Source organism: Lagopus leucura, unplaced genomic scaffold (assembly GCF_019238085.1).
Source record: "Lagopus leucura isolate 7727_CA_CO unplaced genomic scaffold, USGS_WTPT01 Super-Scaffold_73, whole genome shotgun sequence".
Taxonomy (NCBI): domain Eukaryota; kingdom Metazoa; phylum Chordata; class Aves; order Galliformes; family Phasianidae; genus Lagopus; species Lagopus leucura.
The window spans coordinates 35,252,320-35,279,908 of record NW_024962252.1 but is presented as its reverse complement, the minus strand read 5'-3'; the positions used below and the strand labels follow the sequence as shown (position 1 = coordinate 35,279,908).

Genomic DNA, 27,589 nt, shown 5'->3' with positions numbered 1-27,589 from the left:
ATCTTCTTTCTGGAGTAGGAGATCTTGCTGGGGCATCTGTGTCTCCAGCAGCCATCAAGTCTGTGTTGTTCTGAACCTGGTAGACACGTGGTGGGGGCTGTAGCAAGACTTGGGAATGTGTGCATGAGGTGCAATTTCTTTTCCTTAGCAGGGGAAAGAGTAAGTAGGATTGGACATGTACTTGGGGAAGGTGCACTTCTCCAAATTCTCCCCCTAGGTTTGCAGTAGATTAATGGTTTAATTATAATGACTGGCCTGAAGCCCTCAAAATTGTAAATTCTGGAGTTATAGCAACTATAAAGAAAAATGAGAATGGCTTTATCAAGTATTAAATACCAATCCAAATTTAAAACTGTTTCTGCTCCAATCCACCCATACTATCCTCTCTGTTCAAGTTAATGCTTCTTAAGAAAAACTGACAAAAATGTGGCTTGCAAATCAAGAATACTTTCTTGATTAAAACAAGTGAACCCTCTCTTTTTGTCTGTAGTTCAGCTGCTGCAAGCATGGCCACAGCCCTGAGAAACCACCGCCATCAAGCAGTGTTCTTCAGTGCTTTCGGAAGGTTGTTTGGGCTGTCCAACTCAAGCAGGGAGTGTTGGTTGAGAATCTCAGCGTTCACCAGCAATGCGAGCTTTGCAGCCAGAAAGCCAGCTGTATCCTGGGCTGCATCACAAGTGGGGCTCTCAGCAGGGAGAGGGAGGTGCACTGCTCTGCTCTCATGAGGCTCCACCTGCATACAGGGCAGGGGCCTCCAGCACAGCAAAGATGTGGAGCTATTAGAGCAGGTCCAGAGGAGGACAAAGACGATCAAAGCACCTCTCTTATGAAGACAGGCTTTCTTATGAAGAAAGGGTTGAGGTTGTTCAGTATGGAGAAGAGAAGGCTCTGGGGAGGCCTTACAGTGGTCTTCCAGTACTTAAAGGGGGGCTTCAGGAAAGCTGGAGAGGGACTCTGTACTGGGGAGTGCATTGATAGGACAAAGGGTAATGGCTTTAAACAGAAAGAGGGAAGAGTTTTGTTAGATATTAGGAGGAAATTCTTTACTGAGAGGCGATGAGGCACTAGCACAGTTGCCCAGAGGAGCTGTGGGTGCTGCATCCCTGGAGGCAATCAAGACCAGGTTGGATGGGGCCCTGGGCAGCTGAACTGGGGGGTGGCAGCCCTGCCCATGGCAGGGGTACAGAACTAGATGGCCTTTAAGGTCTCTCCCGACCCAACCCAAACCATTATGTGATTCTGTGATTCTATAAAGCAGTTCAGGAGGGTGCCATGCTGGTGAGGCCATCTTCTGTGTGAATGCTTCCCCTATGTCTCACTCATTTCCTCCTCTCTGAAGGAAAGGAGATCCTCTACAGCAGATGTTATCATTGTGCAAAATTTAAATAAATGGGAATTTTACATACGGTGGTTTTGGAAGATATGTTCCATTCAAAAAATACTTAGAAGCACAGGGCATTTGTGGAGTGGGGTCTTCGGCTTTATGTGTGATGGCCATCTGTCTGTGTTCTGCTAGCATGCTGTTCTTTCAAATTTGCTTTGACCCATCTTGTCACGAACAGATGTTTTACAGCAATGCTCTGTGATGTAGTGCAGGTAGCCTGTGAATGCTGTAAGAGGTTTGGAAATTGTACATAAATTTAGTGAAATTATTGCAATGTCATGCAACCTTACATGAACAAAGATGTTGGAAATGGAAAGGAGGTTACAGTACAGATCCACAGCATTTTATTTGTGTTATGCATACAGTTCCCATGTAACATCTCAGTCAGAATCCCATTCAAAACACTGAATGTTGTCTAGAAATATGTATTTTGACAAGAATTGGTTGTTACAAAATGCTGGCGATACAGAAATATTAACAATAATCCATGTTACCAGTAATTGTATTTAAAAAAAAAATAACAAACCCCTCAGCTGTGACTTTGACAGCTCAGAGAAAATGCTGAAAGGATTCAGAAGAGAAGCTCAGGAACACGTCTGTTTATCCTGCACCTATTTTATTCTCTAGTGGTTCAGAAATATCACCAATTGATCACAGAAGTGCTACCTAAAATTCTGAGTGCTCTTCCATGCCTGGGTAACTGCTTTGAGGCCAATATAATTCTGAATTCCCATTTTCTAGTGCTAAATCCTACACCCAGATGAAAACCAGTAACAATTCTGTTGGCAGAGAACAGTCTTTGGGTAAAGTGGCAAACACCAAAACTTGCCTCTTTCCTGTAATGCAGATCCTTTTACCGAACTGATGTCAGCTGTGACATTCTAATAGGCCAGTGATTTCCCAGCCCTACTTCCAAACAGGGAGAGGTCCCCTCCTAAACTGTTCTTCTAAACAGTTTTTTTTTAATTATGTTATTTTTTTAATTATGAATTTAATGTCAGATTTTGTGCAAGTTTTAAAGAAGCACAGATGTTGCAGTTAGGAAATATGATGTGACTTTGCTCTTAGATCTGACACTGTGTTGTTTTGTTTTTTGGTTTTTAGGTTTTTTTTTTTTTTTTAAAAAAAAGGCACTAAAAACCTTGCTAAATAAATTTTAATTGTTTATTTGAACCATGGCAAATTTTTTTAATTTTTAACTTTTTGGGCCTTTGAAAAAAAAAAAAAAAGTAGCTACCTTTGATATTCTAGAGAATAATAATTTGAGTAGCAAGATCTTGTTAGCTTCCTTGGTTTCTACCAGGAAAAGAAACTGGCATGTAAAGACTTTCACTTGTAGTTACACTACTGATAGGCTAGTGCTCTGGTTTTGCACTCTCCAGTGCTTCTAATCTTTCACTGGAACATATGTTTTTTACTTTAAAAGAGAGACAAAGAAAGCAGACTTTAATTTTATTTGTTTTGCTTTTTTAATGCTTTTCATTTGTGTATCTTTTCATTGAACTATCAGGGATACATTGCAATGAAAAGAATAGCATTTTTAACATTTTACAGTGCTAACCAAAGAAATTATGTGGCTCATGGCATGAAATGATATAAAGTAGAATATTTGACTGTTATTAAACTGTTCTATAAATGCCTTTTGAGAAGTATTTTGAATGATGACTTGTTTCACATTCAGATATCCCGGTCCCAGTCTGTTTAAAGCTACTTTTAAATTTTGTCCTTGTAGGAGAAAAGTACATCTCCTGCAATGCTCAGGTTTCCCATACTGTGATGTTTGGGGATGTCGTTTGTTGTCTCCAGGGACAAAGCAGCTTTGCTGAACTCATGAATGGTAACAGAAAGGCAAAGAGGAGAAAGCAAAGTGGTTTGACAGAAATCCGGAGTGACATGGAGGAAGTGAGCGAGGGACAAAAGTTCGTCATCTTTTTTTTGGTTCCCAAACAAGGAAAGGCATCAGATGAGACTCTCAGGTGACAGGCTCAGGACCAGCAAACGCAACCATTTCCTCAGCAGTTAGGCTGCAGAAAGACTTGTCACGGGATCTTGTGGATGTTACGTACACATTACATGGATTCAGTGGCAACTTGATAGCTCCTGCGTGCTTTGTGTGTACAAAACCACAGTCTTCAACAGGATGAGTATTGAGGTTTGATCCTGGAATCAGAGGGATGTAAGGGAAATTGGATGATTGTAATGCAGTCTGTGGTTTTAGACAATAAAAGCTTTGATCGTGTTTAATTGATGCAAATCACTTTATAAGTAATTCATCTTTTCTTCACTTGTCCAGATCAGATAAAACTACAGAATGACATGGCTAAAATCAAGACAGCGCATGAACTGATGAGAAACAGCATTGCCTTCTGAGAACGTTAGCTTCCTATTTTCTGGAAATCCTAAGTGCGACTTTACTACCAAAAGAGACCCTGCTATTACGTGATCATTGAACAGTTTGCAAGAATGGAAAAGCAAAGGACTCCACTGGCTGTATCACATCAATAGCAATATCAAAAATTCGGCTGAATCAAAAAATGAGTCCAGCCATGGGCGAAAATGCAAGTTTTTGGGAGAGCTTGATATATGCGCATCCTATGTGTGTCACCTGGAAGCAAGAGGCAGAGGGTTCTATCTACCACCTAGCTAGTATTCTCTTTGTTGTTGGCTTCATGGGTGGAAGTGGATTCTTTGGGCTTCTCTATGTCTTCAGTTTGCTTGGATTAGGCTTCCTCTGCTCTTCTGTTTGGGCTTGGCTGGATGTCTGTGCTGCTGATATATTCTCCTGGAATTTTATACTGTTTGCTATATGCTTTGTACAATTCATTTATGTTACCTACCAAGTTCGGAGTGTTTCCTTTGACAAAGAATTCCAGGAGCTCTACAGTGCTCTCTTCCAGCCTCTAGGAATTTCCTTAACTGTCTACAGGAAGATTGTTTTGTGCTGTGATGCAGAAGTGGTTACCCTGGAGAAGGAGCACTGTTATGCTATGCAGGGCAAAACACCTATTGACAAACTGTCTTTGCTTGTATCAGGCAGGTTTGTATCAGTTTGCTCAGACTTGCTCACTGCAAGTGTCTTCCCATCCCTTTCTTGAAAATGAAAGCAAAAAATTGCCTCATTTGTGTATTGTCTGTTCATTTTCCAGTACAGTAGATTAAATATTAATGTGGGTAATATAAATATTAATAGGCTAAATACACTTGTCTAGAACAACACTAATGTAGAAACACTAAGCACAAAATCTGTAATAGCCTGAAGAAAAGGATTTAAAATCATCCTTTTCCTGAGCACTGTATCACAGCACTTAACAGGTTAGGTACACAGAGGGAACAAGCATGTACCTCAGTCTTAGGCTGTCTTTTGCTATCTATTGCTCAGCTGATGAACACAGCATCTTTCTTATTTTCTTATACTGTTCAGTATAATCTGAAGCAGGACTAACTAACTATAGTTAAGAAACTGAATATACAGAGGTAAATGGTCTAATGGAGTATGCTGACTCTGCTATAGACTGTATTTGGAAGAAGGGAGGTAATAAGGAAGAGAATAAGGTCTCACAGCATGCTTCCGTTGCAATGAGATATAGTTAAGCCCTATCCAGAACTCACATAACTGACCCTACAGTTACTGCATGCTGTGGCCTTTTGTTAGACTCTGAGACAATAAATCCCAGCTGCTTGAACTCCCTGCTCACTGGATGCCCTTTTTAACAACCTTTGCTGATGCTTTCCTGAAAGGAAATACTTGCTTATGTACTGCATGCAGAGTGGTCCTGGGCCACCAGGTATATGAGATACATAGAGATGATGGCTATGGTCTGAGTTTGATGGGGCACTTTGTAGGTGCACTTTAGCAGCTCCATGATGGAATCTGTGAGCTGCTTGGAGCTCATTCAGTACTATTGACAATGAACAATATGGATCTTAAGTAGTTAGCCTTACAGCAACCCAGGTTTGGAGCATTCTTTGTAGCTGTCAAGAAAGTACCAGGTGGAGGTTGCTTCTGCACAGTCATACTGAGAGAGAGATGTCCATCTTTTTTTATGCACAGCCATGCAATAACCATGCAGGGAGGTCCTGCTGTGCTCCTTCAGGCAGTGTAGGGCTGCTGTTTGTGCTTTTGCGAGTGCAAAATAGATGTGAAATGGCGATTCCTGCAACTTGCTTTGAGGTTCAAGCAAACATTTCCTGCCCATCAAACTTACATAGAATTTGTTAAAAGGAAAGTGTTCAAAGAAAGATTTTCTTCTGCACCTGCAGAAGGCCACAGCATTCAGACAGACACCCTACCTCCATTCTGTCTTCTGCCTCCAGAGGCAGTCTTGTGGCAGTTTAATTTGTGTCCAGGACAAGGAGAGCCCTGCTCAATGCATGGCATGGGGACCTTCTGCCTTGCACTCAGTCTTTGCCACTTGGTTCCCTGTAAACTGTATGTTTGCTATACCTAAAGCATATCTTATGGCTTCCAAGGGAAGGAGACAGCTGGTGTGTGTGCATTGGTCTTTCACCTCGTCAGCACTCACTAGCATTTCATGAGCAAGCTTGTATGTTGCTGCACAGAACTGCCTCAGAGAGAATAGTGTGTGAGCTGAGTATGGCCTGGAATTATGGCTGCACAATTGTCTAGTATTCTCCTGCAACTAGTCTGATCCAATTGGGTTCAAAAAGTGTAATGCAGTTAATACAGAGTCAGCAAGTGGTTGTTTTTTCATGCTATCAAAGCTATAATTAAACTCTTCACCTAATAGAAGGAACATCTTGTTGCAGTTGTTGCTGCTGTACACATAATACTAACAAATTAACATATCTTATCTTGGTAGGATCAGAGTGACGGTTGATGGGGAGTTTCTGCATTATATTTTTCCTCTTCAATTTCTGGATTCTCCTGAATGGGATTCACTGAGACCCACAGAAGAGGGAATTTTCCAGGTAAAAGTGGAGGGTTTTTTTTTTTTTTTTTTGAGCAGAGAAAACTGTTCAAACACTAAGTGGTTTAGAAATAACTTCATTTACTTGTGGGTGATGTTTGTGAAATCAAACATCTGGCATTCTGTTGTCTTGGGGAGAGATGTCCATTGGACTGGTCATGCTGTTTGTATCTTTTTTTCTGTTTGCATCCTGTTAGCACAAACAAGTGTTTCCTAAAAGCTGATCCAAGAGGTGAACTCTTGTTTGCATTTGTTGGCTGTGCTAAAATAGCTAAAATACCTGAGATACCACATCCACGGGAGGTGGGGAGAAGATGCTTTACCCACTGGAGGTGAAATTCAGAGCATGCTGGCTGCGGTACTGTGATATGGGGGCACAGTGAGGGACATGGTGTCCTCCCAGCCCATCACTTGTGAGCCCCTGCACTGCTGTCAGTTGGCTGGCTGCAGAGTGACAAGTTGGTCACACCTCACGAGGGCCTTTGTAGAGAGGTTTTCAGACCTGCTTTGCCAGTATGGGCTGCTGAGGGCAAAGCAGGGCTGCACATCCTGCTTCAGCTGCCATGCACAGCACGGGTGTGCTCGTCCTGCTCACTGTTGCCAGCAGGTACAGCCTCGGGTGTCCCCTCCCTGTCAACCTTCTCATTTGCCTTTTGCAGCCTCACACAAATGGATTAAGTGGCTTTAGCTGCAGCAAATACAAAGACATAATAATTAGCTGATTTTAATTTTCTGTTCTCTAGGTAACGCTTACAGCAGAGACAGATTGTCGGTATGTGGCCTGGAGGAGAAAGAAGCTGTACTTGCTGTTTGCTAAGCATCGTTTCATCTCACGCCTGTTCTCAATTTTAATCGGGAGCGACATCGCCGAAAAACTGTACGCCCTGAATGACAGGGTGCACGTGGGGAAGGGCTTTAGGTACGACATCCGCTTGCCCAACTTGTACCACACTTCTCTTCCTGAGACACCCCCAGTGCCACCCCCGCGCCGCCTGCAGAGGAGGTCCTCGGCACGTCCACGGCCAGGTGTCCCCAATTGCAGCTCCCCCAGGAAGCAGTAGCATGGGGATGTACTCACTGACCGTTCCCAGCGCTGACAGGGGAAGTACCTGAGTGTAGAGATGAAGTGGAAGGAGGCTCAGTAACACCAAATTTGACTGAAGTGCCACTTACTTTAGCTGGAGTAGCTTGAATTCTTTCTGTAGAGCCAGCTGGTTGGCTTGTGCATTTTGATTTCTCGTGCAATATGTTTTGTTTCTGTTGATTCTTCTGTTGAACTTCTTACTTTGGGAGGAAAACAAATGATAATAGGCTGGGTTTTATTGTAATTGTGGCAGCCTCTGTGTAGTGTTTATTAAAAAAAAAAAGAAACCAAAAAAACAACACAAAACCAACCAACTCTAACCACAGTATTTGTGATTATACTTTCTCTAAATTACTTGCCATAATAAAATACACAGTTCTACATTAATGCAAACAACCAAGCTGTCTTTAGAACACAGCAACCTGTTTATAACAAATTATAACTGAATTGTTGCCGTGTGAGCCTTGTTCCAATTCACATGAACAATCTTACAGAAAAAGCAACTAGTTATATTGTTCTTCTTTTTGAAGAACTGAAAGAGTTTGAAGTGCTCAAATTCTTCTAACAAACAAAGCAACAAATGTTGTCCCATGGGTGATCGCTTTCTCTCAGGCTATTCTAAAAGGGCATTATGTGAAAACAAGCATCAGTGTAATTGCTGGCATTGGAAAAGTAAAGCAGTTAATTGCTGCAAATACTAGGGACATGATTGTGCAGTGTTTCTAATAGAATGTAATCCTACAGGACCTGGACTTCCAGGTTGTAAGTGCCATTCATGACATGTACAATAAATACTGTTTATCAATCAACAGTCAAACCATGGGAGTTTGTTTTACAGTATCCTTTCTAGCCAGATTTGTCAGGAAGAAATTAAGGAACAGCTGCAGCAACAAGAACAATTTTGAGCTGAAGCATTCTCTCTTAGCTTCCAGAGTCACATCTCTGTGCCTATGAAATTCTTGATTTAAAATATATTTTCTTTCTAAATCTATGGTGTTTTAGTAAAATAAGGGAGCATCAGATTAAGGTTAAGTGGGAGAAAGTGGGTTCTGAACCTTGAGGTCACTCTGCCTTTGAAGAGAAGAGTTTGAATGTCTTTTCTAGCTCACCTTCCTGCTGCTGTGCTTGATGCATGCCAGTAATCCAAAAATAAGAAGCATTACTATTTTATGAGTCTGTATTGCTGCTTGATAGATCTCGAGGTAGATCACTTTTTTAATATTTAAAATAAAAAATTGCTGTGCAGCTGGTAGGACAACTACTGTGTATTTGTGTGTGTGCAGGTACGTGTTTGAGTTCAGATCCTGAAGGCTGAAGGGCTTAGAACAATGCTGCAACCTTGTGCTTGAAAAGTAATCGGGCAGTGTGTATACAACAAATCTGTTAGAAGGGGTCTGAAACAGCATCTGTGTGCATGGCCTTCAGTGTATAAGAATGCTGCCCACATTCTCCTTTTAGCTTTAGGCCCCTTCCTCAGAGAGAGAAATCTGCCAGGCATAAATAGCAGAGCATGTAATGCAGTAATGCCTAAGTCTTGCTAACAACCCTGCACATTATGTATTCTGTGTTTGTTACTGTAAAACCGCTGTCATTTCCTTGGTGAAAAGAGAATTGTTAAAATGTGAGAGGAGAATTCACCAACAGCTGCTGAAGGCAGGCTCAGGAAATAACGGAGGCACCAAGGGGCATGGCTGCACTCCCTGATTGCTCATTAGGGGACAGTGAAGGGATGAGGCAGCAGGCTGTGTGGTGTGACTCGGAATGATCTCTCCAATGCTGTGCTCAGCATCATGGCTCTGCCTGTAGCAGCAGGTGTTCTCATGTCATACCGTACAGTCATAACTCTGTAGACATACCAGGGAATCTTGCTGGTTGCCACTCTGTGTGCCGAGGGGCTTTCACATGCTTTTTTTTGATGATCTGAAGTAGCCCCCTGACCTCCCCTTCTGGTGAAATCCCCCAAATTTATCAATTTCTCTTGGTATAAAATGTGTTGGACCAAAATTAAGTTTATACTCACCTTTTTATATGTAACGGTCCACAAACATAGAAAGATTATAGTCTAGAACCATAAAAAGGTTCTAGACTAAGGCATAATACAAAGCTTATTGCTCTTCTCAGTATTCTTAAATGTATGGAACTGTCCCATCCATATCTAATAGAAAACTTGCCTTAAATAGAGCCAGCATGATCATCTTTAAAATAAGACCAAGGAGTCATGTCCAGCCATTTCTGTTTCAAGTGTGTACATTCTGTTTAAGCTATAGCATAGTGCTTAGAGACCTATTCTGCAGTGATGGGGGGTGCTCCATTACATACTTGAGTATTTTTTTCTTCTTTGTGACTGGCGTGTGCTCTAGTGTCAGTCATCTTTCCAACCACAGCCATTTGTGATGCTTTGGTTGAATTGGTTGCTGTCAGTAATCTCTACTAGGATATGGCTGAGTCAGTATCTGAATATCTGAATAAATGTTCTTGTTTGGCTTTTGGTAGGGTGCTTTGGGGGCTTTGAGTCACCTTCTAAAAATCATTTTCCATTTTTTAGCATGAGTCATGACTAGCAGAACATTTTCACTGTAGAATGCAGGGCATATATCTACAATAAAATACGTACATGCAAAAGGACTGGAAGTGAGACACCAAGCTTTCTCCACCCCTGTTTTTTGAATCTTGACAGTGCTCCTAAAATATACTGTAGAATACTCTCCGCTATGTGATTCATAAGATTACATTTTTGGAGAGCTGCATGATTTACCCTAAGTAAAGAAGTACTCATACTGATGTCAGTGAACTAATACAATCTTTTGTGATGTCATATCTGCCCAGTCCTAATTTATAGGTTAGTGAACAGTTGGAGCATGATGAAGCTCTGCCTTGAGCATTACCTGGTTGTGCCTATGTTATTACTCGGGAATAGCTTCAGGGAGGGGATTGAGCTTCTTAATAATTGGTTTAAGTGAAAGGATAATTGCCTTAATGCTACTTTGTGAACTGAGTATGCTATCATGAATCCTCTTCTTGCTCAGCAGACTTTCCTATACTCCCGTTCTATGTTTTGAATAGTTCCATAATCTTCTGCAGGACATAGAAATATCTACATTTCTATGTGTTTACAGGTAAGAGCAGCTGAATCTGGTGCACGTGGTTGTTTGCTTATTCATCTGCATCTGTTTACAGTCCAGAATTTTTAGGATATTGAACGTCATGCTGGAATCACCCTTCCAGCCTGCAAAAGGGTTCAAATTTCTTATTATTGCACATGCCAAAAAACTACGTAGCTGAGGACAGTCCGAAGAGCCAAAAATAAAATAAAGAAGTGTTCCACTCAGCTTTGTAGAGGTCTTATCCAGAAAAGAACTTGTTGATTGTTGGTATGAGATCTTCAAAGCAGGTCTTCCCTATCTGGCAGCCCTGGTGGCTGGTTGGCCACAGTCCATTGGTGGAGCAATGCACGTCTGATAAATGCCTTTAAGAACCATAAGACTGACCCTGAGACTGACCCTGCAGTTCACTGGGTACTACTTGCTTAGCGAGCAGTAGTGTAAGCACAGGGAGCGTATTCTGAGGGATGCTTTTCACTCTAGCATACAATACTCAAAATAGCACAATGCCAGAAAAGAATGTACCCCTGAGTACCTTTATAACTAATATACTGTGCAAGGTAAATTGAATGTGCTTAGTGAAAAACGATATTTGATGTCTTTGCCTGTGATAGCAGAAGCTGACTGAAGGCTGAGGAGGGCCAGCCCAGTCCTAAATTTTCAAGAGCTAACTGCCTTGCAGACATGGTAGAGTGATCAAAGGAAACTCAGTAATGCAAATAATTGTTTCAAACTATACACCTGTGTATGACCTCTGCTAGGATAAAGGTAGGAAAGCTGGATACAAGCTTGGGTGAAGTCATTGTTTCATCAGACCTCTATAAAGGCATAAGCTTGCAATAACTAAATAATGTTGATGAAACATTTCCAGCAAAAAAATAAAAAAGTGCTGAGTATTCAATTATTGCAAGTGATAAATATAATACATATTTTGACTCCATATACATGGAAAATTAAAATACAACGCAGTACTCACATAAACAGGTCTTGCAAACCATCTGTTAAAAATTTAAAAAAATCCATAAGCTAATTAGATAGAAGTGAACTGTTTGAATAGACAAAAGGAAATGAACATCTATTTGCTGAATCCACATTAACAGATTAAATATTTTTTCTTTCTTTTGTTCTTTCTTTCTAATAACAGAGTACATATTTGTCTGCCCCAAAGTGTTACTGCATTATTGTCATTTTTTATAATACAAAAAGATAAATACCTTATTAAGCTTGTTTGTTAATCTCTCTTGAAAATACATACTGGTCTTAAATTAATCATAGAATGGCCTGGGATGAAAAGGACCACAATGATCGTCAAGTTTCAACCCCCCTTCTGTGTGCAGGGTTGCCACCCACCAGACCAGGCTGCCCAGAGCCACATCCAGCCTGGCCTTGAATGCCTCCAGGGATGGGGCATCCATAACCTCCCTGGGCAACCTGTTCCAGTGCCTCACCAACCTCTGTGTGAAAAACTTCCTCCTAATAGCTAACCTAAGTCACCCTTGTCTCAGTTTAAAACCATTCCCCCTTGTCCTATCACTATCCACCCTCATAAACAGCCATTCCCCCTCCTGTTTATATGCTCCCTCCAAGTATTGGAAGTTCAGGTTTCCCAAGGGAACACATTCATTTATTTTTGTTCTGTTTGTCCAAATCACATTACCTTTCCGGTAAATTTCTGTGGGTCAGCAGATGTGGTGTTGAAGTTGCCAGAAGTAAATGGCTGAAAAATGAGAAAGGTGGTTAGCAGTGCTTGAATGCTCTGGCATTAATGACCTGGATTACAGTTTTGAGCATGTTGTGTGTTAAAACAGTGAAGTGAGTAAGCAAGTAGTTCTTAATAATTCAGATTATTAATACCACCAATCAGAACACAGAGGTGCTGAAGAACTGTTTGCTATCTCACTTCATATTTCACTGTTTACAGTCTGCATCTTGTGTTCTGCGTGGATCAAAAATGTTGACTGAGCTCAGCATGGAAATACCTCCCAGTGCATCAAGGTGTGCAGGTGGAGCTCTGTATGTCTTCACTGCTGTGTAAGAGTGAGGCACCAGCAGCACATCCTGTGAGCAGCCAACTGCTCCTGCCAGCCTGGGGACCAGATGGAACTGCAGGGAGCACCACATGGGGACAGGTCTGCAGGGTTCAGACCTACAGGCCACATCTACCATGACAGCTGGCAAGCCCTCCACTGAGGGAGTAGCTTTGCAGGTGGCTCTGCAGCAAAGAGTTTTCACCCAAGTCATCGTTCTGCAAGCCACAAGTGCTGTTAGACATTGCCATCAACTGGGGAGAAGGTGGGGTGTTCCCAAAACCTCCTGGGAGCAGAAGAACCTTATAGCAGCTATTCTGCTTATAGCTGCTATAAGCATATATATATATATCTTCTATATATATAGAAGAACCTTATAGCTGCTCTGCTGGATTCCCAGACATTGTCCCATCCACCAGAGCTCCTAATTAAAGGGATCCTTGACGTATTGTGGGGATATCAATATTTCCCCGTCACAGGGTTTTTCAGATAAGTGTACTGCAGATGATTGAGAACACAGACACTGGTGTTATATAAATAAACAAGCACCATAAAATAATGGTGGTAAATAACTATTTTAGCCATGAATCTCTTAAGTTTTCACTGTAATCACTAGCAATTCTTACCCAAAAGCCTGGGGGATGTGGTGGTTTTTCAGGAGAAATGTGTAAAGGTCCCTTAGGCTGAGCAAGATGCTGAAGCCAAAAATCCCATTTCATGGCTAAGTGCTCTAAGTGCCACGTGCATGACTGCATGGAAGTGGGCAGCACCATCACATCCTCTACCTTCCTGCTGTAAGCAACTCATAAAGTCAGTGCTCTGAAAAGATACATCTGGGTGCCCACCATTGAGAAGGGAGTGGGCTCTGTGACGCCGGGCAGGCAAAGGGCTGCCTGGTTCCAGGGTTCTGTAGGTGCTAGTGAACAATAAGAAGCATACAGGAGAATCCAGATACCTACTACTGAGTTTGGGCTATTGGAGCTCTATGAGCAGGATGTGGGCAGGTGAGCTGTGGTGTGGCCTTAAAGCCCATTATGTACTCCTCATGTCTGCCCATGTGCATTCTCGTACACTGTGGTAAATGCAGAATGACTTATCCCCTACAAAAAGTGAAGTAATCCAGTCCACGTCTGGTAGGATATATGAGTTTGGTTGTCAGCAATCGGTATGAAATAGCTGCTTGGCTTAAAGTCTGTACTCTGATTGGTTCATGTAATTAATGTTAAAAGCTTTAAAATTTGTAGTTGTAGCAGATGCTCTATTTTACTATCAGATTTAGCTTAGGAAAAAAAATATATTTTGAATATGAGGCAAAAGTGTCCCATTTTTGTTGGCAGAAAGGTAGGGCTCTCCCAGATGACTTCTGTAAGCAGCTCTCCCATGTGAAGTGAATGGGAGCACTTCTTGACAGCCGTACAGCTCCATGCTCCGATGTTTACTGGGTCTCTGTAGTCTTTGCAAAGCACACTGTGTTCTTTCAGCACGTATGTCCACACTTTAAAGAATTAATGAGTAGTTACTAGCGCGAAGAAACTACATACGGATGTTCTGAAATCAGATCTGCAATATTTTTTATACTGCTTTTTGGGTTTAGTTCTGAAACTGCCTTATACAGCAGCATGTATACTTAAGCCAATATTACATGCAAAAGTAATAATCACATAAATATCTGTCTTCTGCAGTATGCGTCCCTGTTTTTAACCCTATACAACAGAGGTTGGTTTGTTGCTTTTTTCTTTACAGAACAAGGAAGTACAATAAACATTACTCAGAAGAGTGGTCTTATCTATTCATTGAAACCAGAGGACTGTAACTCTGTGTTTGCCTTTGCTTTCAAAGATTACTCAGACAGCAGCAAGCCGCAGTGGTGTCAAACAGGGACATGTTTCTGCAGCTGTTTATAAGCTGCAGGACTGAGATCCAGCTTCTGGATCCACACACCAGTGCAGCAGAGGAGCTCAGTTGGTGTGGGGCAGCCCCTCCTCTGCAGCTGCTCCATGCTGACTGTACTGTCATGGCTGAGGAAGCAGCTAACGCAGTCGAAAAATTGGGTGTTTACAATCTCCAGGTTTAGGATTACTCTGAGCAAATGCATCAAAAATTCCTGCATGACATTTGGGCTACAGCAACCTGTTCTGTGCATTTGGACTTAACTTGCTTGTTCCCACTTTGTTTTTCGCTCTTGATACGTCGTTATTAGCATTTATTTCAGCTTACTTTCTTCCCAGGTATGTGTGATCCTTTTCCTTCAGTGGATTATTGATTTTGTTCCTACCTTTGTCCTTCTCTCTTTGCGTTGGTTTTTGTTTTGCAAAGAGAAATCTAACTTAAAGAAAGCTGCCTAGTGCCCACCCCCAGTTCTTCTGAGCTCATATGTTTACCTTTTCTTCCCCCGCAGAGCGTGCAGTGTTTTCACTCTCAAATCCTACATGCTTTTCCTGCCACTTGTTTAAGTTCTGCTGTGGGCTTATCTCCTGCCTCCCCCCCAATTCCTCTTTTTTCCTCCTTCCATGACTATTATTATTGTTTGGGGTTTTTTTGAGTTCTGCCTGCCTTTCTGGTCATGTTAAACATTTCTCATCTAGTTCTTTTCTTTTTTTTTTTTTTTTTTTTTTGTATGGAAATAAAATTGTAGATACTTACCAATAATAAAAAATATACCAGCAGTCTCCCCCCTCCCCCCATCCCTCAATCTTCAGAAACAAGCAGACTCCTTTGGGCTTAGCTCCCCACACTGCCCTTAACAAGCTGTGGCAACAGGTGTGCAGTGACCCAGCCTTGTGACATGGGGGGGGGGGGGGGGGGGGGGAATTTATAGCAAGCAGGTCCCTATTTTTTTTTCTTTTCTTTCTATCATCACATGATTTAGCCAGCACAGCAGGACCTATGGGTAACTCACAGGTGCAGAAATCATGCCTGTGAGTTCTGTGTGTATCTACAGAAATCCCTCTGAGCACCAGGCAGCACTGCTGTGCCATGCAGGTGATGGAGCACTGGCAGAGGCTGCCCAGAAACAGGGGGGTCTCCTCCCTGAGATCTTCAGAAGCCGCCTGGATGTGGGCCTGGGCACCCTGCTGTGGGTGTCCCTGCTGGAGAAGGGGTTGGGTCGGATGGACCTAGAGGTCCCAGCAGCCTCAGCCAGTCTGCGATGCTGTGATTTAAAAGACTGGTAGAGAGAAGGCATCTTTTGGCTTGCAGATGCTGAGGAAACTTCCTGAAGCTATAAATGGAAGCATTTCATAGAACTTGCCATTGTCTCAAAATAACCACATCAGCCTGGCACATCTGGGACCCAGGGTACAGCAGCGAGGTACACAAAGCTGTTGTTCCCTCTTCAGTGAAAACTTTGCCTAAAAAAGGCCATGCAATCAGTGGCGTACACTGGGAAGAGGATGAGCGCTTGCAAAGTGACAAGGAGCTATGTGGCAGTGGCTCAGCACAGCCTCTTGCTGCCCCACGGTTCTAAGCAGGGCCCAGCACCAAGAGTTAGGCTGTGAGGAGCACAGAGCACAGCAGTGGAGACATTTAGAAGAATTTCTTCTCAGAAAGAGTGGTGAGGCAGTGGCACAAGCTGCCCATGGGGGTGGTGGAGTCACTGCCTCTGGAGGTGTTCAAGAAAAGGGTAGATGCGGCACTGAGAGAGATGGTCAGTGGGCATGGTGGAGATGGGCTGATGGCTGGACTAAATGATCTTTGGGGTCTTTTCCAACCATAATGATTCTGTGATTCCAAGGGGCAAAATGAGGTGACCTGCAGCCTGGGTGATATTTTCTGTGGTGGACCATGACTCTGAGAAATAACTAACTGATGAAAGTATAGGAACTGCCAAAGCTTAGATAGTGAAAACACAGTGGAGGGAAAATCTGCTCTGACAAACAGCTCTGCGAACAACATGCATCACCACGGTTCTCTAACATTGATCTGGCTGTGTGGAGTCAGCCCCTTCATAAATAAACATAGAGCAAACAGTTTTCATGTCTGGCTCCTGTCAGGTTAATTTATGTTTGCGGGATTCAGAGCAGTAGTGCTGTATCCGCATCGACAGGATACCCAGCTCCTCACTTCTTCCCAAAAGGAAGCACAGCCCCGTTGAAGTCCTTCACAATTCATAACGCATTTTGGACAAACAGCTCTGCTCCCAGGCTGCCACAGTCTGCAAGTGTGTCCCCGTGGCAGGATGGTGCATGCCAGCAGTTTGGGAATGCCATGTGGGAGCGTGAGGGGTCTCTCAGCACCCCGGGGGCCAGCATGGCACCTGTGGCCTGTGGGGGCTTGCAGGGCTCCTGCTGCTGGCGTTTCTGGAACGCCCTGCGGGTGACAGAGCAGCCTAGGCAGGTGCCAAGTCGAGGCGAGGTTTTACAAAGCCCATTGTTGACGCCTTGGTTCACCATGTAGGGGAAACGTTGCTTGCCGCTTCTTTAGGGGGGGAATTCAGTGCTTCTAATTTTAACCACCCAAATGCCAGGCGCGCTGCCTGAGCTCAGGGCTCGCCCCACACGGGCACCGCTCTCCCCGTCGTCCCGCGGGCACCAGGCATCGAAACACCACTTCGCGCCACGGCTCCACATAGCCGCCTTCCCCGACGCGAACCCCGCGGCCGCGCCGGGCAGCCTCGCAGCCCCCCGGGGCGGGCGGGAGGCGCCTGCGCGCTACGGCTGCTCGCTGCCGGCCCCGGGCTGGCGCCTCCCGCAGCCCGCCGGCGGCTGCTGCCTATTTTAGTCACAGCGGCGGCGGGGGGCCGTGGCGGGACGCGGGGCCGGGTGGGGGCTGTCGGCACCGGGAGCTGCGAGGAGCGGGGGTCTGTGTCGTCCGTTCGTTCGGGAAACTTTGCCGAAGGCGCCCGGCAGGGGGCACGGGGACAGGTGAGGGGCCGGGGGCGGTGGAACCGGGCTCGGGACGGCGCCGTGCCGCGGCTCACGGTACAGCAGGGTGAGGTGCGGCGCCTGCCCCACGGCGGGCAGGGCGGGCTGCTCGACTCGTTAATCTTAAAAGCGGCCCAAGGAATTATTCGTTTTGGTGCACGCGCGTTTGAGGCTAAAAACAAAGCTTGGAGGCGTTGGTAGAAAGCGGGGCTACAGGCGGCAGCTGTGGCCGCATCCGGCGGGGCCGTGCCGTGCCTCTGCGGGCGGTGTCGGCCCGCGGCGGGCAGCGCGGTTGCGGTGCGATGCGGTGCTGGCATCGGGCTGCCGTGGCTGTGAGCCGGCGGGAGGTGCTCCTCGCAGGTGTGCGTTCTTGTTCGCTGCGCACAGTGAAAATGCGGCGAAGTTTGGCGGGATTAAGGTGCTGGGGAAGAGTAATTTCTGTAGTTGCCGACGTTTAACTGAAGTGAACTTGCCCTAAAGAGCGTACGGAAAGGAAGCATTTCTTATAGCGCTTTTCCATTCGCACCTACTTCGTTATGAAAAGGAAAATGGTGCCTCGAACGAGTGTCCTTTAGGAAGTGCACGGTGAGAGCTGGCTGTTCCATGTGTCCTGTATCAGCTCGGCAAACCCCCTGCACAGCTTCTCCAAATCCCTTTTGGAACGCATCTGAGTTTTGGGGACCTTTGGGAATGGATTTCAAATGTCTGGCCACGTATAAAGATGTTTTGAGCACAGGAAAATGTGACAGCAAACTCAGCTGGAGTATTCAGTTGTGTTCTGAGAATGTATTACAGTAACTCTTTACAAGTGTCATGCATGTAAGAAAAATTGGTTAGGCTTTCCTGCTAGCTGTGCTAATTTCTGATGGATTTAGTATTGCAGTGCTGCTGAGATTGTGTGGTGTTCCTTTTTCTCTGATCTGCCAGCTGGCTTGAGCCTTCAGTCAGCTGGATAAACTCTTGCTGTGGTATATCTAAACCTATATGAAAGAAAAATTATTTGGTAATAAGTAGTATTCTTTTAATTGTCTTATACTACAAAACTTTGTGCTATAACTCTTATGTTTCTGTTATGTTTCTCTTATGTTTCTACTTCCACCCTTTTCTCCAACGTGATTTGGCACTGTTTGTACTTTCATCTTTGATATTACCATGATATTACTTGTGCTGTACCAGGACAGTTTCTCAAGGGAAATAACCCTACATCAAAGTTGTAAAGGGCTGATTCTGTGCTTCTAAAATGAAATTTTGGTGCACTGAGGTTCATCTGTTGAACAGCAGATTTTTAGCTCATGCTGCAACTTGACAGCATTGGAGGTGAAGACTAAAGAACTGGATCTAAAAATCAGAGTTCTCACTTTTGACCTCCTGGCATTAACTGTGGGTAACACTTTTAGGCCAATCAACTTTCCAGCTCATTCCAGTACGGCTAGGGTGCTGCAGTTATCACATGTAATCATATGAAGACTTCAAGGTGTTAGCTTATAAAAGACAGACGTGTCTAGATTTAGCTTCCCAGGTTGTAATTTAGGCAGCTAACTAGGTGGTGCAGAGGCTCAAAAGCACTGAACATCCCCTTGTTACAGCTATGAATGCTCTACTGACAAAGATTTCCATTAGCTTGGTCAGTGCATGCTAGCAAAACCCTTCTGTTGTGCTGCTTTATGACCATGGAATCTTAGAATATCCCAAGTAGGAAGGGGTCCAGAAGAAGCCCTTGAGTCCAACTGTCGGCTCTATGCAGGACCATCCAAAATCAGACCATGTGACTGAGAGCATTGCCCAGATGCTCCTTGAGCTCTGACAGATTGAGGCCATGACCACTGCCCCGAGCAGCCTGTGCCAGTATCTGACCACCTTCTGGTGAAGAACTCATGATACCCAGGCTGGATCATGACACTGGGACTTGTAGTTTGCAAGAGCAGAAAGACTGTCATGGGCCATGAGTCTTCAAATATGTGAGGCGTTCCAACCAAGCCTTAGGAGAGCAGTGCATCCTCAGTTCTCTTGTATGCCCTACAAAATGTTACATCCTGATGATTGGTTGCGACTCAGAGTAACACATGTTCATGCCTTTGTGAGTGACTGATGCAGGAATCAGGGGAGGAGAATGAGCTCTTAAGAACAGAAATAAGAGAACTGTGGTGGGTTTTTTTTTGATTGTTGGTTTTATTTTCTAAGAATTAGATACTTTTCTTTGAGAACCATTTCAACGCAGGGATGGTGTACACCATGTCCTTGCAGTGTTTCATCCTGCTGAATGTCTCTCTGTGTTCTGTAGCATGCCTTATCTGTGACACACTCTGGGCAACTGACAGCTGTAACAGCTACGTGATGGTTGAATTTTCCTTCCTGGTGTCTTTCTCCCCACTGCTTTAAAAAGGGGGTGGAGAGAGAACTTGCTTAAGTCTTGCGCACAAGTTGACTGGGGGAGATAGGAGAATGGATGGCACTGAAGCAACGTTAAGAGTTGAAGAGGTGCTCAGTGCAAAAGCTAACAAGAAGAAAAAAAACCTATGTATTTTTAATTTGGGAGTCATGGTTTTTGTTTTTTTTTTTTTTTAATTCTCTTATCTTCTTCTGGAGTTCTGCAGAGTCCTGCAAGGCTGCTTATAGGCAGACCAAGTGGTTTCCCTGAAGGATTTCATTGTAACTCACCAGCCTGGGTGTCACCCCTTTTGGTCTGATAGCTCATCAATGGGCCAAGAAACCATAATATTTATTTACTGTTTTCAGAAGTAATTTGTTGAGTTGGTGGTGGTTTAGTCTCAGGTTGTTTGGTTTTTTTCATTCTCTTGTTAATTAATGCATAATAATATGTTGCTTAGGAGACCCCAAATGATCCTGCAGGAGAGCCAGATGTTAAGGCTCTTTCTTTTTCTTTTCTTTTTTTTTTTTTTAAATCAAGGAAACAGCATTGTTCCTCCCTTAGAAACCACCAGTCCTTGTTTAGAAGAAGGGCTCTTCTGCTGTGTTTTAAGGAAACTTTACACTGAAGAACCCTTTTTTGCTTTGAAGTCTTATGCAGGTTAATTTCCCCTTGTGATCTATTGACTTTGTGATCTTGGAGCCATTCAATACATTGGAGACTAAAAAGGTGATTCTTATTTGTGTAGGACATGGAGCAATACCCTGCATGTTTCACTGAGCAGTGTGAGTTATAGTAGCTAGTGTTCAAACAATGTTGTTTATGCATGGCTTCCAAAATTTGAAGTAGATCATTCTTGAAGCTTAACACTTAGGTGAAAAAGAGAGAGTGAAGTTACTGAACTATCTAGGTCTAGGTTGCCCTTCAAAAGCATTTTTCCATGAATGTTTCAGTTTAATGTGTGTTTGTTGTTTTGTTTTGTTTTTTTTTTTGTCTTCTCTTTGCAGGATTCTTCAAGATGGACACTACAGCAGTCAGCCCACTCACTCCACTAGGCGTTATTCCAGACTTAAAAAATGCCACTTCTGTGCCTTTCAATGAGACTGCATGTGAAAACTGGAAGGAGATCCATCATCTTGTTTTCCACGTGGCAAATATTTGTTTTGCAGCTGGCCTGGTTATTCCGACTACTCTGAACCTTCATATGATTTTTCTGCGAGGTTTGCTCTCCATAGGTAGGTGACTTCTTACAGAGAAGTTTGCACCCTGCCTGTGGCAGAAGCAGGGGAGTATTACAGGGGCATCTCCAGGTCACAGTGAAATTCCAGCATGTATCCATGTACTCTGTGTTCTGCTGAAGTTGTTTTTATTGAAGGCAAGGACCATTCTGACCCAGACAGATATTTTTCAGAATGGTTCTTTATCTTACAGTTTCACAGAGATGCAGTTTACAACTTCAAAATTACATAGATGTTGACTTAAAAACAAGTGTGCTGCATTTACTTTAAAATTCTCTAGCTGCGTAAAGTTAATTGAATTCCAAATTGCAGTGAAATCCTTATATCTTAAAGACCTTACCTTTTAGGCTTCAAGTAAATGCTGGGACTATTCATTGGCTGATGCTCTGGCTTAGTAAATCATCTATAATAAGTAAGGTTTTTTCTGGAGAGCTTTGAACCATAGGTTTTCTTGCATTTTGAACAGATACAGGAAAAAAAAAATTGTTAAGATGAGATGGCAACTGGAAGCAAATTTAATCTGTGGGCAGCAGAAGATCTGGTCCCTATTGATATTTGTCCTCTGCTGCTCCACAGTGTCACTCCTCCAGGCTTAGCGTCCTCAGTTCTTCCTAGTTTAATTTAGCAGCTGATCAAGGGCCATCACATGTTGATTTTTCTGATCCATATGTACGTGCTGCCTGGCCAGACACCCATACAGAATATTGAGTTCATATTCAGCATTACCTTCAGGGAAAGACAGGAAAAGGAAATTTAATTGCATATCTGATCCCTTTTCTTCTGCATGAATATTAAGGGGAAATATATCTGTCTACATCCACCTCTATTGGACATGGCTGAATTTGGCCAGTTGTTTCACATTTATCTGCAGGGGGCTCACTGATGCATAACCTGTCATCTGTCTTTGTAGGCTAAAAATAACATCCCTGATCATTAAGCATGCCTTATCTTGTAAAACAATTGTCATTATTCAAAACAAAGTAACTGGAAAAGAATAAGCATTTGAAAATCTCTTTGATGTCACACCAGAGGATTCTAGTTTCTGCCATGACTTTGTCAAAATACAGTGATGATGCTTTCCTTTCATTTTCAAAAATATCTGTGCACGACTTCAGGAGATTTTTGTGCAAATACAGCTCCCTAGTTAGACATAAATGTCTCTGATACAGATAATGAACATTTGTTTCTAGGCCATTGTTTGTCTAATTAATGCACTAATCAAGTTTTGTAAGCTGCTTTTTTAATGTGATTTTTAATAACAGGCTAATTTTTAATGGGCTGCAACTTTCTGCTGTCCCCATTCCCTTCCTGAATTCTTGTTGCTTCAGTATTGTAGCCTTGTATGGCAGGACTGCAGACCCAATGCCTCCTGATGGCATTGTAGTCATTACTCATGCTACCATTGCATGTGCTGATTCACAGAGCCTAACTATAGTAAAACTTTTGGGTGTATTTGCACTTAGTGGACAAACTCTTGATGATTTTTATAAGAGAATGTGTTTATTAGCCAGTGACATTGAATTTCCTTTTTTAATTTCTTACAGGATGTGCATTGTTCATCATTTGGGCTACGCTCTACCGTTGTGCCTTGGACATAATGATCTGGAATTCTGTGTTTTTGGTGGTCAACCTTTTACACTTCATATACCTAGTGTATAAAAGAAGACCGGTATGTACACCAGCTACACTGCACAAAGCAGGCTAGTAAGATGCAAGAAAAAGAAAGTTTTGACCATATTTGCTGGACAAACCTATCACTGAATTCTGCAGGAGTTGTTCTGAATTAAGTCAACCAACAACTCCAGTCAGGATCCAGGCCATTAGAATGCTGTCAGTCAGTCTCATTCAGTACATATGTTCTTGAAATCCATATTCTTGAAAAGTGGTTGTTTTATTGGCTGTTTTTTCTTCTGATAGTAAGGGAAAAGTTACTTAGCTTCTTAGCCAAGAGACCAGGAACACTTTTGGGTTCCCCTTGTTTCTGTCTTTTGTAATTTTACCCACCTTTCTACTTGTAAATGCACATCGATCTCCTGAAATAAAAGTCTTACTAAGATATTTAAAATTGACCATTCCAGAACAGTAATTGCTTAAACTAAGGAGTTTGGGAGGGGCAAAACATTCCTATCTGATTTTTAAGTCATAAATAGCCTCTGTGATGGGAAAGGAGACTGGTAAATTAGAAGTTTCCAAAGCAGACTCTTATTTTGATATTTATGAATGACCTTCATACTCATCACTTCGCACACAAGTGTGCTAATCCATACGTTTTTACTGTCATATTCTTTTAAAATGCAAATAAGATAAATCAGATTCTGCTGTTGCTTTTAAAAGGAAACAATAGAATCTTCTTGCCCTTTCCTCATCTTATGCATTCTTTTAGCTCATTTATTGTATTCATTGAGTTATGAGAGTCATGGCTGAGAATTTTGCAACTCCCTTCATTGCCTTCAAAACGGCACATTAAAATACCTCCCTTCAAATGCACCATAATTATATATTTGAAATGCATACCAAAACCAGAGGATGCTTTGCCCTGCATTCAGCTAAATGTATATCCAATAGAAAGGTATTTTGTTTTTATTATTCATCCAGAGTTGCATTTTCTGTCTCCGCAGAATGATAAGCAACCCAACTTTCTGCTGGTATATGCATGTCAAAACTAGGTAACATGTAATATAATATTTGCTATTACATACCACTCAAATTTTAATGAAGTGCTAAGTGTTCCAAGTGTTAGTATTACATTCTGTGGTCTGCAGAGTTTAAGGCATACGGATTTGTAATGTGAAGATTGCAGGAATACATGGTGTCAGATTTTTTTTGTCAGGTTTTGAGCAGAGTAACCTTGCTTATTTAAGAATAACTTAAAATTGAATGCTTTCCAGAAGCGTTTAACATTTGATACAACAGAACTGCTGGAAATAATCTCTTGGTTGGAGAGGAAACTTAGATTCAGCAAGGGCAAGCCCAGAGTCCTGTACCTGGGGAGGAATAACTGCGTGCATCAGTATAGGTTAGGGGCTGGAAAAGACAGGTAAACTGCTGGAAAGCAGTTCTGCAGAGAAGGACCTGATGTCCTGATGGATTGGTTGACCATGAACTAGCAGTGTGCTCTTGTAGGCAAGAGGGCTGGTGATATCCTAGGATGCATTAAAAGAATGTGGCCAGCAGGTTGAGGAAGGTTCTTCTCTCCCTCTACTTTGCCCTGGTGAGGGGTCACCCCTTCCTTTCCCATATGGACAGGATGTGACATGAGGTACATCTGGAGTCCAGTTCTGGGCTCCTCAGTTTAAAAATAAGTAAGTAAATAAAAAACCGCATGGAGCTTCTAGAGGGTTCAGTGGAGATTGTTTAACAGTGAACTTTATAGATGTGCACATTCAGCTTCCAAACTACTTGTTGTAGCAGTGAATCTTAAGCACCCAGTTGACATTGTTACCCACAGTTCCATACTCCGGGTCTTGACCAGATCTAAAGAATTAAATGAGGCATCCTGCTGGAATCATATTCTGTATGAAGCCTTTGTAAACACTTCTGCTGAGAATGACACTAGTGCCGGAAGAGTCGTCTTCAAACAAATGTCAGTACAGTTGACTTTAAGAATGAATGACAAGCTCTTGACATTCTCTATTATCTTAGATAGAGATCAAATTAAAATCTTGAAACCATTACCACCTGTGCCTTTAGTAAATCTTTAGTTCCTTCAATCTTACTCAGTATTGAACCGCTTTCTAAAGACAGAAGCGTGCAGGAAACAAATGTTAAAATGTAGGAGGAATATCAAATACCTGTAATGGGAAGGTGCTCTACGTAGGCATCAGCTGTTTTCTTAGGTAGTCTCTCTCACATACTGATACTGAAGTACTGCATAGTCCATTCCAGAAATGAAAGGCCTCTTAAATGAATCATGTAATAACTTGAGTCTAACAATTAAGAGCACTTTCAAAGAGCACAAATAATTACTTGTGGTTTCTACTTCTGAGACAGTAGTTTACTTTACGAAAGAAGAATGTGGAGTTGGAGTCACCTTGTTTCTCTCTATCTACAAGTTACACATCCAGCTTAAGCTAGTTGTCCAGTGTAATTCAACTCATGTACCTAACAGCTGTTGGGAGGTGTGGTATTGCCTTCCCTCTCCTTTCGCTTGAGAGTAAGTCTGTACAGCTATTGCTAACTACTAACCTGTGTTTATGTAGTAGTTTGATTGTATTTCCTTGCTGTTTTGTAGCAGTATAAGGAAGAAGTCAGATAACTTAATGCTTATCTAAACTGTGGTCTGGTTCTCAGGAAGTTTGTATTCTTACCACCGCTGCAGGTATGGTGCTATGGTTTGTCAGTGGTCTCTGGAAACAGAACTCTTCATTTTTCATTCTCTTCAACTCTTCGTTCAATCACATGGTGGAAATTACATGGAAACAGGGTAGCATCCCAAACAGTGTCTGAATCACTTTGTTACAGGCTATGAGCAACAGGGTTACTTGAAGTGATGTGTGATAGTCACACATCTTTTTAGCTGTTTGATATATTCTATCTACTGTGAACTGTAAGGCAGTTTTCTATAGAAAGCTGGAAAATGCCTAAAAAGGAAGAAAAGAAATTATTAGGAACTGATTTTGAATGAGTTTTTTCTTTCTGCTTCTGTTTTATTGCCCATCTCAAAATCAATTTTATTTAGTCATCCTCACAAATTACATTTTTAAGGAAAGAAAAGAATGGAAGAATAATTACAAGCTAGCGATATTACAAAATGAATAATTAATATTTCCAGTTGTTAAATATTTATTTTATTAAATGGAGCATGCAAAATGCAGTGAGTTTCTTTTCTGACTAGAAGATTATTTCTGTGAGTTTGATTCCTTGGAGCTTTACAGATTTGGCTTTTTTAGTCTGAGTGGAAGCTGAAGGATTCTATTCAGTGTCTGTACAGAGCTCTGACTTGGAGCTTTGGCAGGATCCCAGAATATTTCAACCACTGCTGAACAAAACATTACACCTCCCCATATGGCTCATTTGGAATACGACCCATGAGCATGACTGGAGAAGCAGTCAGCTATGCATGTGAAGGGTGAATAGTCTGTTACGAGCAAGACTATCTAAAGCATATCTACACTGCTCAACCTGGTCAATCTTTAGGAAAGTAGGAGTGCCTTCTTTCTCTTATAAGTGTTAAATGTTAGAGGAAGATCATGAAATTGGAATTGTGTACTCAGTTAAGGGAACGATCAGCATTCCAGGGCCAAATCCTCTCCTCATGCGCTGCTTTGGATTCAGGAGTCTTGGGAGCTGCTTGTATTCATTTGAGGAAGGAATTTGTCTTTCTTTCAGTTGCAGTGGTGATGGATAGGCAGAGGTACAAATTAAATTGATATGTCTGTTAAGAATGAGGGAGTTCCTCAAGGTTGTGGGGAAAACAAATTGCCTAATGTCATGTGTATGTGGAACATACTTTGAAATCATACAGTTCAGGACAGTCACCAGCATGAGAGACATGGGCATAATGGAAGGAGCCCAGCAGAGGGCCATGATGGAGAAGAGACCACAGCCTATGAAGAGAGGCTGGGAGAGCTGGGACTGCTCAGCCTGGGGAAGAGAAAGCTCAGAGATCTCATCAGTGTGTACATATACTGAAGAAGAAGGTCCAGCGAGGACAGAGCCAGACACTTTTCAGTGGTGCCTGGTATGAGGGCAAGAGCCAATGGGCACAAAATGAAACATGGGAGGTAACATCTGAACACCAGGAACCACTTTTTACTGTGCAAGTGGCAGTGTGTTTGCCCAGGTTGCCCAGAGAGGTGGCTGAATCTCCATCCTTGACGGTATTGAAAAGCTGTTTGCACAAGGTACTGGGTGGTGTTGCTCTAAGTGGCCCTGCTTGAGCAGAGACTTGGACAGGATGGAAGAAATCTCTTCCAACCTGAGACATTCTATGATTCTTTGAGTTTATTGCTAATACTGTGCAAACAGTTTCATTCCAGTCATCCTTTTCACTGTCCTGGTAGCATTTCTATGGCGTGTATATTCTTTGGTAGTATAGGAAAAGGGAATCCATGTAACAAAATATAAAGTAATGAAATAAATCTAATGAAATGTTTTGAGGAGACAGTAAGTGACATTTGGTTGAAGCATATGTATGAACAGATCAAAAAACTAGATGAACAAAACCTGAACATTTTAATATATTTTTGGGTGGTAAGTGTTCACAAAGTTAATAGTAAGTTTTGCTATGTATAATGAAAAGAAAGTTCTCAGAAGTTCTTGAGGAATTTTTTAATTTAAGCTTTTGAAAACAGGTATTGGTGTCTGTTTTGCAGTAAGGCTGCGTAAAAATTTCAGTGGGTTATAACCATTATTTCTCTATGCGTCATTTTTTGGTTAGAAGGTAAAGTCTACAGGTTTGGGATACTATTTTGTTAAATTTTCATGGAAAACGAAGGCTGCGAAGACCATTTTGTGATGTCATGAAGTGGTAATGTCAAGGTCACCTAAGCAGCTTTATCTCTTCCTGTGTAGAAATTTAATAAGTAGCTGTATACTGTTTCTGTGGGATTGTATGGGAACTGCTGAGTCACGGCCTGAACCTCTGATTGATCACCT

General features: G+C 42.5%; 1 protein-coding gene across 1 annotated transcript in view; it reads left to right on the top strand.

Moving 5' to 3' along the window:
• Positions 1-27,589, top strand: part of BVES (blood vessel epicardial substance) — a 49,121-nt gene that overhangs the window by 6,071 nt on the left and 15,461 nt on the right. The window contains 6 exon segments of the mRNA XM_042875412.1: positions 3,678-4,421; positions 6,205-6,313; positions 7,056-7,208; positions 7,210-7,231; positions 20,762-20,989; positions 22,537-22,661. Coding sequence (XP_042731346.1) covers positions 3,919-4,421; positions 6,205-6,313; positions 7,056-7,208; positions 7,210-7,231; positions 20,762-20,989; positions 22,537-22,661 — 1,140 coding nt within the window. The 5' untranslated portion in view covers positions 3,678-3,918.